This window comes from Arachis ipaensis, chromosome B1 (genome assembly GCF_059453495.1).
Source record: "Arachis ipaensis isolate K30076 ecotype BB chromosome B1, ASM5945349v1, whole genome shotgun sequence".
In the NCBI taxonomy this organism is placed as follows: Eukaryota; Viridiplantae; Streptophyta; class Magnoliopsida; order Fabales; family Fabaceae; genus Arachis; species Arachis ipaensis.
In genome coordinates, this window is record NC_142436.1 from 33100259 (window position 1) to 33119534 (window position 19276).

General features: G+C 36.5%; 1 protein-coding gene across 1 annotated transcript; it reads right to left on the bottom strand.

Annotated features, from left to right (window-relative positions):
* Positions 1–485: 485 nt before the first annotated feature.
* On the bottom strand, positions 486–2258 carry LOC107642081 (uncharacterized). The gene is made up of 7 exons (XM_088499840.1): positions 1809–2258; positions 1635–1721; positions 1382–1510; positions 1157–1291; positions 909–1021; positions 745–838; positions 486–659 (listed from the first exon to the last, which is right to left on the bottom strand). The coding sequence occupies exons 1-7, from the start codon at positions 2256–2258 to the stop codon at positions 486–488; spliced, it is 1182 nt and encodes a 393-aa protein (XP_088355966.1).
* Between the last annotated feature and the right edge of the window lie 17018 nt (positions 2259–19276).

Here is a 19276-nt window from a genome sequence, read left to right on the forward strand (position 1 = left end):
AGCAGGGGATAACTCTTTGGGTGTATAGTTTTAGAGAATATGGGTGTAAAAGCACTGTTCTTTTGGGTGTATTTTTGTTCATTGACAATTTACATATAGATACATATATAGATACTTATAGAACAAAAGCTGTAAAAATTTGCAGGTTATGGGTGTATATTTGATTTGATGTTTTTCTTCATATTTTAGTACTTGTAATTCATACATTTTGAATACAGCACAGATAGTTTGGGTATATATTTTATGCAATCTTGGGTGTATTATTAGACCTGCGTTGGGTGTAACAGATTATAATTTGCATTTATATATGCCTTGATTTTTTACTTCATATTTTACCACCTGTGATACAGCTTTTGAATACAGCACAGACAGTTTAACAGCACAGATAGTTTAACTATGGAAAAAATATACATGGAATAGAAGTTGTTGATAAATGGCAAATATTTACAGCATTTGTTCAATTTACAAACTACCCAGCACTTGGATTACGCAGTTTCTATATCAGCAGAATTTATCTGACAAAACGGACTCAATAATACAGAGGATGGCTTTGACAACCTTATAGCATTACTCTCTCTAATTGCCCGATCTCTCTCCTTATTCATCTCACTGAATAGTATCCGTGAAGCATACTCCACTCTGTAGTGGTCCACCTCCTCCTATAATTAAAAAGTATATTATGTTTAAACAGCAATATTAATTCAGTAAAGTAATACAGAGTTATATAGTTCTAAAGACAGTTACCTGTGGCCAATTATCCCATTCATAGTTCCCCTTTTTAATGTTTTTCGGCTCAATTAATTCAAGCCACTTCATAACGTAGATAGGGCAGTCATAGCTGAAAACGAAGAAAATAAATTACAAATCTCATTTATGAAAGTTTAATGTTCAGAGTCACAAATTTATACCTTATTTTTTGGCCTGATATTTTAACATATGATGCTTTAATTTCCTTCTCCTTCTTGTCTTTCTGAAGAGGTTCCCCGCCGGCATATGCTCTCAATCTTGAAAATACATATCCCTTAAATACCAAAACAAATCAGTAATACACCCGATTGAATGCACAAGATACACCCAACTGAATGGACAACATACACCCAACACAACTAACGAAATAGACCTATCTATTAAAGTAAAGAAGACAGAGGCAACTTACAGTGAATTTATTAATCTGCTTTCTCTCATCGCTTGGAGCTTTTTTGTGTAGCGGGTCAAGTATATGACATTTTCGCTTCGTTGTATTTATCAGCCATAACCACCAATACCCCGAGTGGCAAACAGGTGCAAAAATCTGAAGGATTGCCACATTTCAACAGTGCGTTATTTTATTTGGCATAGAAGTAAATAAGCGTACTAATAAATTTAGCAAACGAAAACTTACATATGGATGCGAAGTTAATTTTTTTCTATCTATAAAGGGAATAAAACTCGGGTAGTCTTCCACCCTGAATTCCTTATTCGTTTTCAGTGATATGAATTCCCCATCTGGGTGATCCGAAAGTGCCATGCTCTGCAAGAATTGCGAAACAAGAAATGAAATACTGAAAATACACAACTTACATCCAATCGAACGTAAAAATTACACCCATTTCAATACAGAAAATACACCCAAAGTTCGAAGAAGTAACACTTACCACAATATCGGGGGGGAGACAGTATATTTGTTCTTGAAACCTCTTTTCATTTTTCTGGTTGAGGATGAGGCAGATGGCAGATACAATCTAGAAATATATGCCGAAATCAATTTTACATTAATAAACATTGCAGTTGACTTTGGTGTAAAAACATTAATGTTATTCTAATATTACCTGAGATTCTATATCACTTTTTGCCTGGAGGGATGCAAGGTGCATTCTCATCAAAATGTATTCATCTTGGGCAATGAGAGTGCACATCTCCTCATACTCGTTAGTATTGCCATCTGCGTCTTCCTTCAATCTCGTCCCCCAGATGTAGCACTTTTGTTTCATATCATCCGTAATATGATTTGTTGCCCCAGGAGTTTTAAACTTCCCAGAACTTTCTCCCCCAGTCTCCCTCTGAATTTGTGGACTTTTATTTTTTTCCTTCGCCACACTGCTTGCTATTTTTTGGACCAAATCGTCCAATTGTTCTATCAAATTTGCAGCTTCTGGAGATTTTGCCCTTTCTGTCTCCTGCGTTGATGCCCCCTCCTGGCTTGAATCAGTCAATCCAAGACTGAATGATGGCACCCCTGGATCTGTTTTAGGAACATAGGTTGCTGTTCGTGCCATCATCAACAGGGCAGCAGCATCTTCTGCGGCTGGATGACTGCGTCATCATGTATAAGAATAAGAATAAGAATATACGGATGATACGCAAAGATTGATTTTAGTCTGATGAACTTACATTTTAGTTGGAGCTGGGGGAAGCGTGGGTGTGGTTTCTTGAAGTTGTTTGGGGGTTTCAGGAGTGCTGCACAGTTACACAAAATTAATCATGGTGTCAAAAGAAATTAATCAGGAACAATATACACCCAAACTGTTAGCAAATATACACCTAAACTCTAAACAAATATATACCCAATACTATTTCTTACGTTTCTATAGTCCTTTCAATTTGTAGCATAGGGGTTGGTTCAAAATCTGTCTCAGTGGTTGTTTGTGATGCCGGCACAAAAACCTGAATCGGGACTCTAAACAAGAAGAAAAAAGAAGGGTTAACAACGCTTTTGAAAATAATAAGGTTATAAGGTTTAAATATTCTTGGGAAACTCACATTGCAAGCGCATCCGACGGCGTCTGTTCCCTCAACCATCACATTCAAATTAGTCGGACTCAACCTAAAATACACCCAAAGAAAGTCAAAAAATACACCCGAACAATTCAAAAAGAAGACAGGCTTTGTTTTTTGAGAACTTACATACTTGCAGTTTTTGCTTTTTTTTCCTGCCTTTTTTTTCTTGAATAAAATAATAAAGGGCTTTGTTTTCTAAAAAAATATATACATAATTAGAAGTAGAAGGGTAATAGAAGAACAAAAGTAACAGTTATTTGAAAGAGAAATTACATGCTTGTGACGGCTGGTTTACACTACTCTGTTCTGTGCGTCCTTGAGAGGAAGGATCATCACTTCCCAAGTTCACAGCCGGTATTCTAAAACAGATTTGATGTTATTCAGACAAAATAAGATACAGGTATAAAATACACTCAAATGAATGCACAAGATACAACCAACCGAATGGACAATATACACCCAACACAACAAACGAAATATTACAACTTAATAAACAACATACACCCAACTTGATCAACACAATACACTGAAATGGTTCCACAAAATACACCCAAATCATGATAACAAGATTTTATTAAATAAAGCTTCTTACGTTTCAGAGGACACATAGCGACCTTCTGTCGATTGCAGGTCAGCTTGGTTCTCCCTACGAAACAAGAAACAATTATTAGCATACAAAACACACCAAAATCTGAAGTAGACACCCCACCAAGACATACCCCTCTGCAGCAGATTTATCAACGTTTTGCCTTAGCCATTCATCCAGTTCGTCACTTAATATTTCATATCTCTCACTACATTCATAAAAGAAGATGTTAACAAAAATAATTATGATGATAGACGGTAATATAGCTTACGAGGTACTGTACCCATCAAAGTATTAATTTTCTTCAGGAGGTGAATCCTCCACAACAACTTTTTTCTTTTTTGGTTGTGTTCTGGGTGGAAAAAAAAGAGTACCAATCAGAAATAAAAAATTAATTTTATCACAGAATATTATCCAAAGAAGTGCTTACTTTTTTGGTGATGTTTTTGTCTTTTTCTTTTTCTTTTCCTTCTCCACCGGTGATGATTCTTCTCTCCTATAAGTTAATAAGAGACACTTCAGTTAATACACGAAATCTTTATAATGAAGCCAAAAGAAAGGAGTAATAATTTCAGGACATTACTCATCACTTGATTCAGATTCAGATTCTGAATCAGAATCTGACTCCTCTTGACTCTTCTTTCTTTTTCTGGAGTCGATTCTGGAAGGCAAACAATCATTATTTAGAACATACTAAAAAATACACGCAAATGAATGAACAAGATACACCCAACTGAATATACAATATACACCCAACGCAGCAAACGAAACACACCCAGCTTAGTAAACTACATACACCCAACGTGATCAACAAAATACACCCAACTCGAAAAAGAAATTACACCCCAGTATGGTACTTATTTTTTCCCCTTTTTGCTGCGGTGTTTTCTTCCTGAATCTCTGAGTCTTCTTGAGTCTCAGACTCAGAGGTAGAAGTGTCACTGTCAGTAGTTGTTTCTTTCTCCGAAGACGATGTTGAACGATGTTGAACTCGCCTTCCTTTTTTTGTTTTTTTTTTATTTCTTGTTTTTTTTCTTTTTTTTCTTCTTTTTTCATTTTTTCTCTTGCTCTTGTCTCCGCCATCTTCACACTCCCCTGAAACATTAGATATTTTAGCTAGCAGCATTCAGGTAAATAAAATACAAGCAACATATTATGTTTACTTACCAAAATTTCCTCTCTTTCTGCAGTCATTCTTTCCACCAACTGCTCCTTAGTCCAGTTGGCAATCCAGGGCTTCGGTGGTCTTTCAGCCTCTTCTTGCCTTTGTTTTTTGAAAGATGAAAGTAAATTATCATCAGGGCGAAGAGGCAGCCATCAATTTCCTTCTTCTTTTTCTCCTTGTAGTCTGTGATGCCCTTGACCATGAAGGTCAAAACATGCCCCCCCAGTTTCTCTCCGATATGCCGTCCATCTTAAAAATTGGGGCCAAGTGCACAGGCGATATTTTGTTTATCGTCGTTGGCAAAAGGAACGCCATCTGTATATAGAGGATGAATATCCTCTTGAACATCAGGCGTTCCTCTTCGTTGCCAACGCCGATTTCCATCATCTCATCGGTAAGACTTTTGAGGGTCTTACCCTGGAATCTTCTAAAAATTATTTTGTCATCATCAGAAAGTTTCTTATACTCAACTTTCTCAGAAAATAGATCTCCTACAAAAAAGAAAACAACAAAGTATCCAAGTCGGTTCAAATACACCCAAGCATTAACTTAAATACACCCAAGCATCAACTTAATATACACCTATAATTTTAAGCTAGTTACCTGTTGCATTGATGCCAAGCGCATCACCTATTATTTTTGGTGTTATTTGGAAAGAACCATATCCTGTTTTCAATCTGTTCTCCCCAAGTTTGAAGTTGTTTGCCAGCTCCCTTAACAGTTGGTGATCCACCCTCAGTGGTGAGATGTGCATCAACCCACCGAATCCGAGATCCCTCACAATCGCCTTCTTCTCCTCACTCATGTTTCTGAACTTATCACTTAGGAGATGTGTGGCACACTTAAGGTATTTTGTTTGGTTTCTTGCTGCCATTTTCTCTAAAACGAAAAATACACCCAAAGATATCAGTAAGATACACCCATATATAAGAATCAGATACACCCATATGTAAGAATCAGATACACCCATTGATTACAGTAAGATACACCCATATGTAAGAATCAGATACACCCATTGATAACAGTGAGATACTCCCATAGATATGATTCAGATATAGTATCCATATATATCAGTCAGATATCACTCAAACATGCTTCAATATCAAGCCACATTACAAGTTCAAGCAGTATACAGCCCCCAATCTACGGAATAAACCCCCGAAAATCAGTTACCAGAAGATCTAGAACAACAAGAATAACAGGATAACTTAGAACAGCAACGTAGAAGAACAGTGTAACAAAGAAGCAAGAGTAACAGTAAACCCTAGAACAACGACGTAGAAGGAAAGCAAAATGTAGTTTGTAATATGGAAAATATACAGGAATCTTAATGAACTTACGTTGAGTATTGTTGCTTTGTTTTCTCTTCAGATTCTTGATGGAGAGTTTGATGGTGTTTTGACGGAGGTTTCGAACAATGACTTGTATATTTTAAACTTTGATTTTCGCTCGAAAATGGAAGGGTTTCCTTGTTTTCGAAGCGTTTTGAGAAGTGGAAGAAGTGGAAGAAGTGGAAGAGTTTGCCATACGTAACCGTTTGAGTATTGAGCGCGTGAAGGTGACGCTCCATGTAATCTCTTTGATGCGCGTGACTTGTATTTGGGCTGGGCCAACTTGTAAGCTTGTAAGCTTGTATGTGTAGCAGGCCCGTTTCACATAATTTATTAGATATGCTCTGTGTGTACTAATTTTATATAGGATAAAGTATGCTTTTTGTCCCTGAAGTTTGACAAAAGTTATAAAAATATCCCTAAATTTTATTTTGTTTCAATTTTGTCCCAAAAGTTTTCGATTTGCATCAAATATATCCTTGACGGCTAATTTTTCAAAAAATTTAAGACCAATTCAACAACAATTTTATAAGAACAACCATCAACACAAGCAAATCAAGCATCATTTTCATACATTATTGTTAGATTGGTCTTAAATTTTTTGAAAATTTAGCCGTCAGGGATATATTTGATGGAAATCGAAAATTTTTGGGACAAAATTGAAACAAAATAAAACTTAAAGGTATTTTTGAAACTTTTGCCAAACTTCAGGGACAAAAAATATACTTTACCCTTTTATATAATTTATTAGATGTGCGGTGTATGTATTTGTACCGGAATGAAAAGTATATAAAAGAGTGAGAATATAGTTGTTAAAATTAAATCGGACCTAAAAACCGATTATCTGACCAATTTAGTTTGAGCTTAGGACCGTTTAAGCAATTAGTCCGCTGAAAATTGGTTTGGACTATTAAAGACCAATCAAAATTGGTAGAATCAATTAAAATCGAATGGTTTAGAAAAATCGATAGCAAAATTCCATAGTGCACAGTGAACCCACAGTCAAATAGAACATAAACTACCAATCCGTGTTGTTCACATAATAAACCTTTTGATTTATGAACACTGTAGTAGTATTTGTTTTGAGGTAATGTGAGTGACATTTATTATTATGTTTAGCTAGAGATTAAAACTAAAATTTTAATTTTGGGACACAAAATTTTAATTCTTTTAATACTTACAGAAAATAGAGACACAGATAATTGAAATTTTTGCATATCGAGACTAAAACTTTAATAACATTTTTTTTGAAATGCCCTTATTCAAAATATCATATTTCAAATCTACCCCTCACAATTCCTTCACTAGCAACACTTTTATAGTCTTTACCTCTCACCTCCAACTCCATTTGACCTTTCACCCCACCATCACAACTCTGTCACTACAAAAAAAGGGTTTAAAATGACATTTATATTACGGCAATTTTGAAGAACTGTCGTAATATTCAGACATTATGACATTTTTTGTTGCTACCATAACTGACTTTGTATTTTTGCGGTTCTGGTGATTATAGTAGTTTTGAACCGCTGTTATCACATATGTATAAAATGAAAAAAGCAATCCCTAATTGAAACATTGTGAATATACATTAAACGGCTCGCTCAATCTCACTTCTATCTCTCCCTTATCGTCCTCCTCAATCCATCACTACCACCGCTCTCACCCTCCACTGTCGCTTCATCTTCAACGAAATCGAAGGTTCCAAGCCACACACTCCTTCTTTCCCATTCTCAAAGTTGTTTTCCCATAGCCGCTGTCCTTGGCCAGTGCGACAATCTCGGATCTTCTTTTGGGATCTCGGATCTCGGATCTTCTCCGGCGACGACCTCCTTTGGCGACATCTCCTCCCGTGGTAATCTCCTCCAGTGACATCACCTCCTGCTTCCTTTCCTTTCCCTCCTAGTTCTGTGCCTTCTCTGCCAAAATCTTCAACGCCTCCCTCAGCATCTTCTCTGGTGACATCTCTCTATTGAATATCTCTAAAATCCAAACAATCACAAACAGAATAAGCACAACTCTCCCTTGCTTCCTCTTTTCTTCTTGTGTTGATTGTTCAATTTGATTAATAATTGAGGTTTAGACATGACATCTTAATTGTATGATTGTTAGGGTTTTGAGAGACAGGAATTGTAGCTTATTTTGAGTTTTGAGCACCATGAGTTTATTTTTATGTGTGTGTGATGATTAATGTGTCTAAATTGGTGGTTTTATATATTAGCTTCTGTTGTGCTTCTAAATTGGTGATTTAATCTCTCCTTGACAATCTTATGTGGCTGAATTATTTGTAAAATGTGAGATTTTACAAGTGCTCCCGCGTACACGGGCACTAGCATGCATACGCAAGCATGTATTTTTGAGGCATGCGTACGCGAGTTATTAACATGCGACGGGAGTATTCCATTCTGTTTCGGATACTTGTGCACGCAGAGGAAGTGTCGCGTAACCACCTATTTTTGTAACCTTGCATACGCGGGACAAGGGCTTGCATATGCGAGACCCTTATTTTGCTGAAAATTGGTATTTCTTCATTTTTAAGGGTTCTATCTAGCTTTCTAAACTTCTTTAACTTCTAGTTAAGACTTCTAGCTAGTTATTAGAATCTAAGGCTAGTAAAGATGAGTTAGTGATTTAAATTGGTGATTTTTTCTGAGTTTAGAAGATGGAGACTTAGATTTCTGAAGTACTGAGGATGAACTAGTTGGGTAATTTGGCAGAGTACTATATTGATAATGAACTTGTGAACTTAAGGGATTGAGGAGTTGTTTGGGACTTGAAAATGGATGAGTATGGTTATGAGATTAATGACTCGGGTATGAATGGACTTAGATTGAATGGACAATGATCACATAGATTGAATTTTTTTTATGATATTGATGTTTTGAGATTGATGAGTCGCTATGCGCCTTGGGCAAGGGCGGTGGTGGGTCCTACTTGTTGAGGTCGCAGTGCCGGTGTAAGGACGGTGGTTAATCCCTCTTACTTTGAGATGTGAAGGCTAGGGTAGTATCCTGCTCACATAACCTTCTCTGCCGCAAGAGTGTGCCAAGTACTGTATCCTCAGAATGAGCATGCAATTCTGCCAGGAACTATATCCTCAGAAAATTAGTGTGCCATGCACTATATCCTCAGAAAGATAGTGTGCAGGGCACTGTATCCCTAATGTGGCAGAAAGGCTACATCCGAAAGGATGTGTCGGGTTAGCATTTATGGACCGACAAGTGATATCACGAGCCAATAGGACAGACATTTATCATATGCATATTCTATATGTTTGTTTACTTTGCTTAAATTCTATTATGCCTAAATAAATCACATGCCTACTTGCTTTTACTTGCTGTATATGTACATTACTTGTGCTTTACTTGTATGCATTACCTGTGTCTTCTGCTAGGATTGAGGAGGCTTGGTAGGCGGTGGCGATGGGATCGCATGGATGTTAGGATGACAAAGGCTATGGGAAAGCGATGTTATGTTAGTTAGAAATCTCCTAAGTTAGAATACCCTATTTTTGGTTTATATTTTACTTTTTTGTTAAGCCTGATTATTTGTATCGATGTGAAGTTTTAGGATTGTCTTTGGCGTCCCAGAACCTTATATCTTATATATTGGGCACTGTTACCATACTGAGAACCTCCAGTTCTCATACCATATGTTATTGTTTTTTAGATGCAGTTCGCAACCCACCTCGGTGAGTTTGCGGACATGGTGACAGAGCGGAGGATGATTCAGCTTTGCTTTATATTTTATTTTGTTATTATATCTGTCACTTTTGGATTATTGTATTTTGATTCCTTAGATGCTTTAATTCTGAAAACTCTGAGAGATAGGATGTTGCTGTTCTAAATTTCTAAAAACTCTGTTATACTTGTATTAACTAGTCGGCCTAAACTCCGCGGGCTGCGACTAGTATTCTTTTGGCTATTATATATATATATATATATATATATATATATATATATATATATATATATATATATATGCATACCTTGTGATCTTGTATCTTTATCATGTTATATCTTGTGCCTTTACACTTTTTGTTATTGTGTGTGATGCTTCGCACTTTTGTATATCTGTTTTAAGCTTAAATTTTTCATCGAGCTTCTAGTATTTTAATTTCTTTCTATATATATTATTGTACGAGCTTTAGAACTATCATGGAACTTTGTTATCTTTTGCTTACGGCATGAGGTAAGGCTTATAGTAATAGGGTGTTACATTTAGTGGTATCAGAGCATTTCGTCCTTGTAAGCCTGAGGGATGGACCGATTGTACTTTATTGTATACTCTAGGTTATTTTTCTTTTGTGCTATTTAGGATATCAGTTTGATATGTATAGCATGCTTGTTTGTGAGTACTTTTGGGATAATTGAAGCATTGAGCTTGAGATATTGAGACTGATTACCTTGATATCGATTGTTTGGTTTGGACAGGAAATCCAAATGGTGCCTCCCAGGCAAGGTAGACCACGTACAGAGGGAGAGAGTGAGGGTAATCCGTCGGTTGACAACCATGCTGAGTTTATGGTGGCAATGACTAATCTAGCCGCTGCGTTGCAAGCAAACGCTGTTGCGACTACTCATGCCATAGGAAGAATAGGACAAGGAAATGGAAATGGAAACAAAGAAGGGGCCAAAAACAACTTAGGAGGTGCTCCGATGAATTTGGCTTTGTTTCTCAAGGTTCACTCAGCAATTTCAGAGGGACAATAAACTCCACTGAAGCAAACAATTGGTTCCAAGCCATGGAGCATGCCCTGCAAACTCAGCATATTCCAAATAATCAATTTGTGGAATTTGTAGTCTATCTACTAATGAGAGAAACGCAACACTGGTGCCAGGGAGAATGCCAACTGCTACAGCCTCTGAATGCAAAGATTCCTTGGGACATATTTCAGATGGCATTTTATAAGAAGTATTTTCCAGAATTCGTATGAGATGCTAGAGAATTGGAGCTTATGCAGCTGAAGCAAGGATCAATGTCTGTAGCAGAGTATAATAGCAAGTTCAAAGAGCTCTGTAGGTTCTCTAAGGTGTATCAGGGTGCTCCCGAGTCCTATGAGAGTTGAAAGTGCATCAAGTACCAAGGACGTCTCAATGATGAAATTATGACTGTTGTGGCTCCTTTGGAGATAAGGAGGTTCTCGGAGCTAGTAAACAAGGCGAGGGTTGTAGAGGACTGCGCTAAGAAGATAGGTGTGGTAAGAGATAACCGTGTAAATACCGACAGTAAAGGCCATGGAGAGTACCTTTCACCAAGGGGACAGAACTTTAAAAGGGATGGACATGCTCCTCAACATCTTCAAGGTCAAGGGAGCTTTGGAAGGAACAAGAATGCCCAGCTTTTCCAATTGAAGGGAAGTTTTCTGTCTTATATTTGTGGACTGCCTGGACATCTAGCCAAGAACTTCCATCATGGGTGGAACCAAGATACAGGTCGGGCGACGGAATCAGATCCGCTGATGAGAGGTAAGCATATAAATTTGGTATGATATGTTACTAGGACCAAGTTTAGCTTAGTTTTACTTATGGAATGTTGTCGTTAAGGCTGGCCAGACTTAAAGTTTTGTGGGAGGAACCAATGGAAAAGGAAACTTTTGATGGATGTACCTGAGTAATTTGGATTCTTAATGACAAATAATCAGAGTGACGCAGCATAAAGTGTGTGGAAACATCGACACAGTAGGACTACGATGGATAAAATCATGTGGAACTGATACGGAGTGGACGAGAGCGCGTAAGAGCTCAAATCTGAGATAGATATGAGCTACCGTCGTTGGTATACAGGCGATTCGAATTTTGGGGACAAAATTCCTAATTAGGAAGGGAGAATGTAAGAACCATAATTAAAATTAACCGTTTAGATAACATAAAATAATAATTTAATTGCTTGAAATAGGTTCAAAAAAGTAGACATCTTAATTTGAAAATTTAACGGTGAGATTTGAATTCAATGAATTTTTCTTAGTGGGAAAATGTAATTTTCTGCGAAAAATTGCGTAAAAACTCATACCGGTAATTTAGCTTGCAGTACCGACTTAAGTCTGTCCGGTATTGTATGAGAATAATAAAAATAGTAGAAAAACTTAGAAGAATATTTAGAATTAAAAATCGGGCACTAATTCTAAAGATTTGACCGAAAGTTAGACCAAACGGACTAAAAATGCTATCGAGTTGGACCAAGCCCAAGTTGGGTCCAAGCCCAACATATATATTCACTCTTTATGAGCATTTTAGCCATGGTTCTAAAAACCAGACTGGACTGGCCAGTCGAACCGGTTTAATCGGGAACCAGAGCTGAAAACGGTCTGGTCCACTGCTTATAATCGCCAGACAGAAAATCGTTCAAAATTTGTTGAACCGGCCAGTTTTGAGAAAACGACATTGTTTTATGTTTTTTTTTAAAAAAAAAAAAAACAAAACCAATCCATCGTGCACCCCCTTCCCCTAATCATTCGTGCACCCCCCTCTCTAAAGCAAGGTAGTGAAAGTCCCAAACCAAAACGGCAAAACCCTAGCCCTAGGTTCCTTATCGCCGCCGTCGTCTCTAGGTTCTTAGCGCTTCTGCTTCTTCCTCTTCCCTCTGTCCGGAACCCAGGTAACTCGGCACGTCGCCCCATCCTCGCTGGCTTCTCTGTTCGTGGCTTGGAGCAGCTCGCCGTCGGGTCATCACTTGCCGTCGTGTCTGCTCTCGCCGGTTGCCGTTCGTGTCTCCGTCGAAGGTTAGTGGCCCTGCTTTCAATTCTTCGCCTCCACTTCTTCCTTTTAATTTTGCTCTGGTTACTAATGGCTCTGTTTAGTGTTTACTGATGACTGAATGCTTGGTTCTTCTTCTTCCTTTTAATTTTTGAAAATTTTGTTCAAATGTTCTTGTAATGTTTGTTGCTATGTTGTAATTGCTGGGTTGTTTAATGATTATTTGATCTTCATCATCGTCATTATCAACAATGTCACTTCTTAATCAGCTCCTTAACAGAGGTGCTTTCACCACTCGCTGGTGATTTTCCCCACTTTTCTCACCTTTTACTTATTGAATCTGTTTTTCAAAGACCAAATTTTGACATATATCCATGCTTTATTACTCGATTTGAGTATTGAGATTCGCCCCCTCTTTCCTTTGTATATCTGTAAATCGTGCATTACAGTTTATCAAATTCAGATGCTTGCTCTTATAATAAACATTCAGGGTTGGTAGTTGGATTTGAGTGGATGCTTTTGCAATTTATTATATGGATACTCTTCATTCTGTAGCAACTCTAAACACGATGCTTGTTGAACTTCAGTGTTCCATAACGCTTGTTAATTTTATTTCTATCTTAGCTCACTCTGCATTTTCTTTGCTGTTTGTTTGATTGCATTGATTTAAATAGGTGGAGCATATCATTCGAGAACAAAATATATGGGAGGCATATGAAATTTTAGAGTTATTATGTGAATTTGCTCTTGCTTGTGTACGTATAATTGAGAGCCAGAAGTAATTCCATACAAGTATTTGTGCTTATTGGACGGCGTGTTTTCTTTTTAATTAGCTTACATGAAGTTAGTTTAAACTATAATCATACATGAAGATAAGTGATCGTGGATATTTTTTCTTTGATATCTGAAATTCTCTACATAACTTTTGAGTTTGTCTTTTGATAAGATCATATGGCTTTGGTTGATAAAATTTGATGTAGTATTTTAAATTTAAAGAAATATTAAGATTTATATTTGGCTATAATTATATTTTAGGATGATTATTTATATTTATTTATTATTTTATTCTAAAACGGTTTTTTCGGTTGAACTACGGTTAGACCAATTGGACCAGTGAACCAGTGACAAGAGCGGTTCGATAACCGGTCCAGTTTTCAGAACCTTGATTTTAGCTTATTAAACAGACACATGAGAGTTAGAGCTGCTGAAGTGAGAAGAGAGGTGAGAGTCTCAAAATACTATTCATTTTCAACTTCTTTCTCTTGTAACTTGAGCTACAGTGCTCTGATTCGCGTGCCGTTTACTTCTACACGAAGCTCTCGTCGAGCTCGTCATTTCTAGCTAAACAAAGTTGGTAAGAACTCAAAACTCAGGCCCCAGTTCTCTGCCCTATATAATTTCTTGTGTTAGGTTTTGGTTTTGAGTAGATTTATGTGATTTGGTTGTTTAGGTGCCACATCCCCATTTGCTATGGGTAAGGTAAGCTTGCTCTTAACCCTTGTGGTTTGGTATTTTTATGAATCCTAGATATTAAATTTTGTATATTATATGTATATAGCTTGATAGTTGATGAGTTTTGGAAGTGGTGTTGGTGCTTGAAGCTTGTTGAACTTGTTGGAAATCAAGTTTTGGGTTGTGCGAAAATTGGCCAAGGTATGGTTTCTGTTTCCTCTATATAATATGTAATATTTTGTGAACCTTAGGATAAGTGTGAACTATTGATGATAAATGAAGATTTTTGAGGATTATGATGGTTAATGAATTATGATGGTATTATTGATGTTTAATGATAAATGTTAATAATGATAATGGATATTGAGTATGATTGTTGATGTTGATGGTATTGGTTGATGAAAGTGAGTTTTAATTATGACGAAATTGAGAAATGAGCATTAGGATGGATTGAGTTAATGATTGACGGTGCTTTGTGATAATTATGTTTATAAGAACTAAGGAAATTGTGAGGATTGAATGGTTTTGGTAGCTAAATGAATGAGAAATGGTTGGAAAGTGTTCATTATGAATTTTTTGGTTGTTTTGAGTATGTTTAAGTTAGTTTGGTTTTGAAGTTTTGGAAAAACTAGAGAACTTGTAAAGTTTTGTGAAACCTTGTTTTTAATGAAATTTGGCGAGGCATAACTTGGCCTCTGGACCCCCATTTTGGATGAAACTTGTTTTACATGAAAATTGGGTCCGAGTGCTTTAAGAGGTTCAAAGAACGGATGGAAAATGTTTTAATACAAAAAGTTATGCGCGTTTGAAGTTCGGTATGAAAATCTGAAATTCTACAACTTTAAAAATTTTTTAAGTCTGATAAGGCATGCGTACGCAGACCTGTGCACGTGACGCGAACATTGACAACTACCATGTGCTCTCGATACATGGGAAGTAGCATGCGTACATGAGCATGTATTTTTGAGACATGCGTACGCGAGTTATTAACTCGCGACGTGGGGATTCTATTCTGTTTTGGATACTCGCGTACACGAGGGGAGGAGTCGCGTACGCAACCACCCATTTTTATAACCTTGCATACGCGGGACAGGGGCTTAGAGTTTAGGGGTTCTCTAGCTTTCTAAACTTCTTTAACTTCTAGTTAAGACTTCTAGCAAGTAATTAGACTCTAAGGCTAGTAAAAATGAGTTAGTGATTTAAATTGGTGATTTTCTGCTATGAGCTTAGAAAATAGAGACTTAGGTTTCTGAAGTACTAAGGATGCACTAGTTGGGTAATTTGGCGGAGTACTATATTGATGATGAACCTGTGAACTTAAGGGATTGAGGAGTTGTTTAGGACATTGAAATGGATGACTATGGTTATGAGATTGATGACTCTAGTATGAATGGACTTAGATTGAATGGACAATGATCACTGAGACTGAACCTTTTTATGATATTGATGTTCTGAGATTGATGAGTCGCTATGCGCCTCAGGTAAGGGCGGTGGTGAGTCCCGCTTGTCGAGGTCGTAGCGCCGGTGTATAGACGGTGGTTAATCCCACTTACGTTGAGATGTGAAGGTTGGGGTAGTATCTCACTCACATAACCTTCTCTGTCGTAAGAGTGTGCCAGATACTATATCCTCAGAATGAGCATACAAGTGTGCCAGGCACTATATCCTCGAAAAGATAGTGTGCAGGGCATTATATCCCTAATGTGGCAGAAAGGCTACATCCGAAAGGATGTGTCGGGTTGGTATTTATGGACCGAAAAGTGATATCACGAGCCAATAGAACAGACATTCATCATATGCATCTTCTATATGTTTGTTTGCTTTCCTTAAATTCTGTTATGCCTAAATAAATCACATGCCTACTTACTATTTGTTTTACTTGCTGTATATGTATATTACTTGTGCTTTACTTGTATGCATTACCTGTGTCTTCTACTGGGATTGAGGAGGTTCGGTAGGCGGTGGCGATGGGATCACATGGAGGTTAGGCTGGCGAAGGCTATGGGACAGCGGTGTTATGTTAGTTAGAAATTCCCTAAGTTAGAATACCATATTTATGGTTTATATTTTATTTTTTTCGTTAAGCTTGAATATTTGTATCGATGTGAAGTTTTAGGATTGTCTTTGGCATCCCGGAACCTTATATCTTATATAATAGGTACTATTACCATACTGAGAACCTCCGGTTCGCATACCATATGTTGTTGTTTTTTGGATGCAGGTCGCAACCCACCTCGGTGAGTTTTCGGACATGGTGACAGAACAGAGGATGATTCAACTTTGTTTTATATTTTATTTTGTTATTAGTTCTCTCACTTTTGGATTATTGTATTTTGATGCCTTAGAGGCTTTACTTCTGAAAAATTTGAGAGATACGATGTTGCTGTTTTAAATTTCCAAAAACTCTTATACTTATATTAACTAGTTGGCCTAAACTCCGCAGGTTGCGGCTAGTATTTTTTTTGTCTATATATATATATATATATATATACCTTGTGATCTTGTATATTTATCATGTTGTATCTTGTGTCTTTACGCTTTTAGTTATCGTGTGTGACGCTTCGCGCTTTTTTGTCTCTGTTTTGAGCTTAAATTCTTCATCAGGCTTCTAGTATTATAATTTCCTTCTATATATATTATTGTACGAGCTTTAGAACTATTGTGGAACTTTGTTATCTTTTGCTTTACGGCATGAGGTAAGACTTAGGGTAATAGGGTGTTACATTTAGTGACATTACAATTTGCAAGCTGGTTTATATATTGATGGAAATATACAAGATATATTCTCTATTGATATTTTTTTATCTATTGAGGAAGCAAAGCAATTAATGGATACAAAAAACTTGCAAAACTAATTTCAAAGTTCATAGAAAGAAAATTTAGAAAAATGCAAACCATAAAGAACAAAGCAAAAGTGAATGAGCAAAGCAAAAGGAAAGAGGCACCAACAGATCTGAACCTGCATTGGGTGGTGCATCGATGAAGGTTGGAGACGATGGAGGCAGGAATCTATATAGCTACAACAGATTTGAACCACGCACAGCGTAGGAGGAGATGGCGAGCAAATCTAACAGACGAGACGAAATAGAGATCCTGGTGTCATTGTCTTCGTCTAAACGAACAGAAAGAGTGCCGATGGTACGTCTGGGAAGAAGGGTAAGGGTTAGCAGGGTTTGACGATGCCAGTCAAAGAGAGAAAAGAGGGAAAAAGGGTGCGTCTAATGGGGTTGGCGGTGTAAAAGGTCAAATTTGATGGTGGCAGGAAGCTGTGGCAAGAGAACTCGAGGACAGAAGAGAGACATTGGGCTGCAGCTCTTGTAACTTGTAAGCAGTACAAATGAAAAATGAGATCAAGAGAAAAGGAGGTTGAAGTATCGCCAATAGATTAGCGACAGTTTCGTTAAAATTCGCCACAAACTTAATCAAATAGCTGCTCTTCCAGCATTCACCATTGAAATCGCTGGAAAACCAGCAGATAGCGGCGATTGTCAATACAACTGCTGATTATTCGCTGCTATCTTCTATTCTTGTGGTAGTGAACAATGCCAACAAAATGTCAAGAATGGCAATAAATTAGGCAATTCTGTCCAAGTAAATACTAATGCAATTTGACTAGAGACTCTTAGAGAGCACCACAAGAAAAACATGTATAAGAAAGGATCTTTCTTTATCAATTCTATTCTTTTTTTTTTTTTTTGAAGAAATTATCACAGAGTTATGTAAGCAAATTTGGCCACAACCTTACAAAAAGTTTGGATCAGCATTTCCCTTAAGCTAAGAAACGAATTCGGGTCTTACTTGATCGATGAGATAAACATGAGTCAATGGTAGAGACCGATAGACAAACTATTGCGGTGGCCCATGCATAAAATCTGAGAAAATAGAAACAAATCCAGAAGACAACAAATGACATTAGAGTATACATTAGCAAGTATGTGCTAATAGCATCCAGCTCTGTTAGAGGGGGTTCAGTATTAATATTGTCAGCTCTTTCATTACTTTCACGGATACCTGATAGAACGAGCGAAGACAAGAGAAAGACGATCGGCAAAAAGATGACATAGATGATTATGTAGAATTTTTAATTAGTTTATTTATTTTTAATATGTAGTACTTGATTTAGTACATTTTGTATTGGCATTTTAATGATTTAATGTAGAATATTATTTATTATCTGGTTCGTATATAGTTTTCTTTTATAATATTATCACAATTAAGAATACAAGAGTAAATTTAAAGAGAAATTATTATCACATGAATTTAAAAAATTACATTTATAATTTTTTCATGGTAAGTAAAATATTTTATTTTTCTTGGATTTATTTGTTGTTGGATTTAATCCACTATTAGCATTAGAAAATCCGACAATACGATGGTGTTTCTTTTGGTCAACTATCATTTTTGTGTAATCCAACTGATGATATTTCTATTTTCGTAATATAAGAAAATTCGTTGGTAATAATTTTCTATCAAGATTTTCTTTTCCAAAAGCTTTTTAATGGTAACCTAAATTATGTTGGAAAAATTCGTTAGTAATAAAATTTGAACCCTCGTGTACTTTTAATTTTTTTTTATCAGATGAATTAAATAAATCATCATTCTAGATATATTACGATACAAACTCAGTAACTCGCACACAACTATATGAATTTCTATATTCTATCACACGAGTTAAATAAATTTTTTTTTGGACATGCACGAGTTAAATGACTAAATCTCTGTTTCGATCCGAATGCAGCTGACCAGCTGTATTACATATTGAGGCCAATAAACTTACTATTTCACGATTGGATTTAGATCCTCTAAAGTTTGAATTTCACTTTAGAGAGTAAAGTATAATCTCTCACCATTAATTTTATAGTTGGAACTAATAATAAATATAAAAGAGAAACTATTCAAAGATAGAAGATTACATTTTATTTTCTAAAATGAACTTCAAACTTTAGAAGATCCAAATTGTTGACTATTTGTGCCAAACCTCACCTGCCTCGTGTACTTTCAATAAAAAGCAAACATTTTCACCACTTTGAAAGGGCTCAAGTGACAGGTTTAGGCCTATTTGGGCTTTGCATTCTTACTAAGTGTAAGCCCATATCTATAATGTCGGCATACAAACGTAATAGTTGGGTTTTCAGAATTCCAATGTCCAGAACAAAAAAAAAAAAAAAGATTTTCAGAATTGTAAATGTAAACCAAAGTAGGGAGACATCGGAAAATAAAGATCTCTTCCTTTCTTTTCTTTCCCAATCAAGTCAACAACCCTAGGTCAAGATTCAAGAAATCTAATAACGTG

Bases quoted from the DNA above. Each gene is read 5' to 3' on its own strand.
- LOC107642081 (XM_088499840.1), bottom strand. From the start codon at position 2,258: ATGATGGCACGAACAGCAACCTATGTTCCTAAAACAGATCCAGGGGTG. The intron at 1,292-1,381 runs GTAAGTTTTCGT...GCAATCCTTCAG, and splicing joins AATTAACTTCGCATCCATAT to ATTTTTGCACCTGTTTGCCA. The intron at 839-908 runs GTATAAATTTGT...CTTCGTTTTCAG, and splicing joins ATATCAGGCCAAAAAATAAG to CTATGACTGCCCTATCTACG.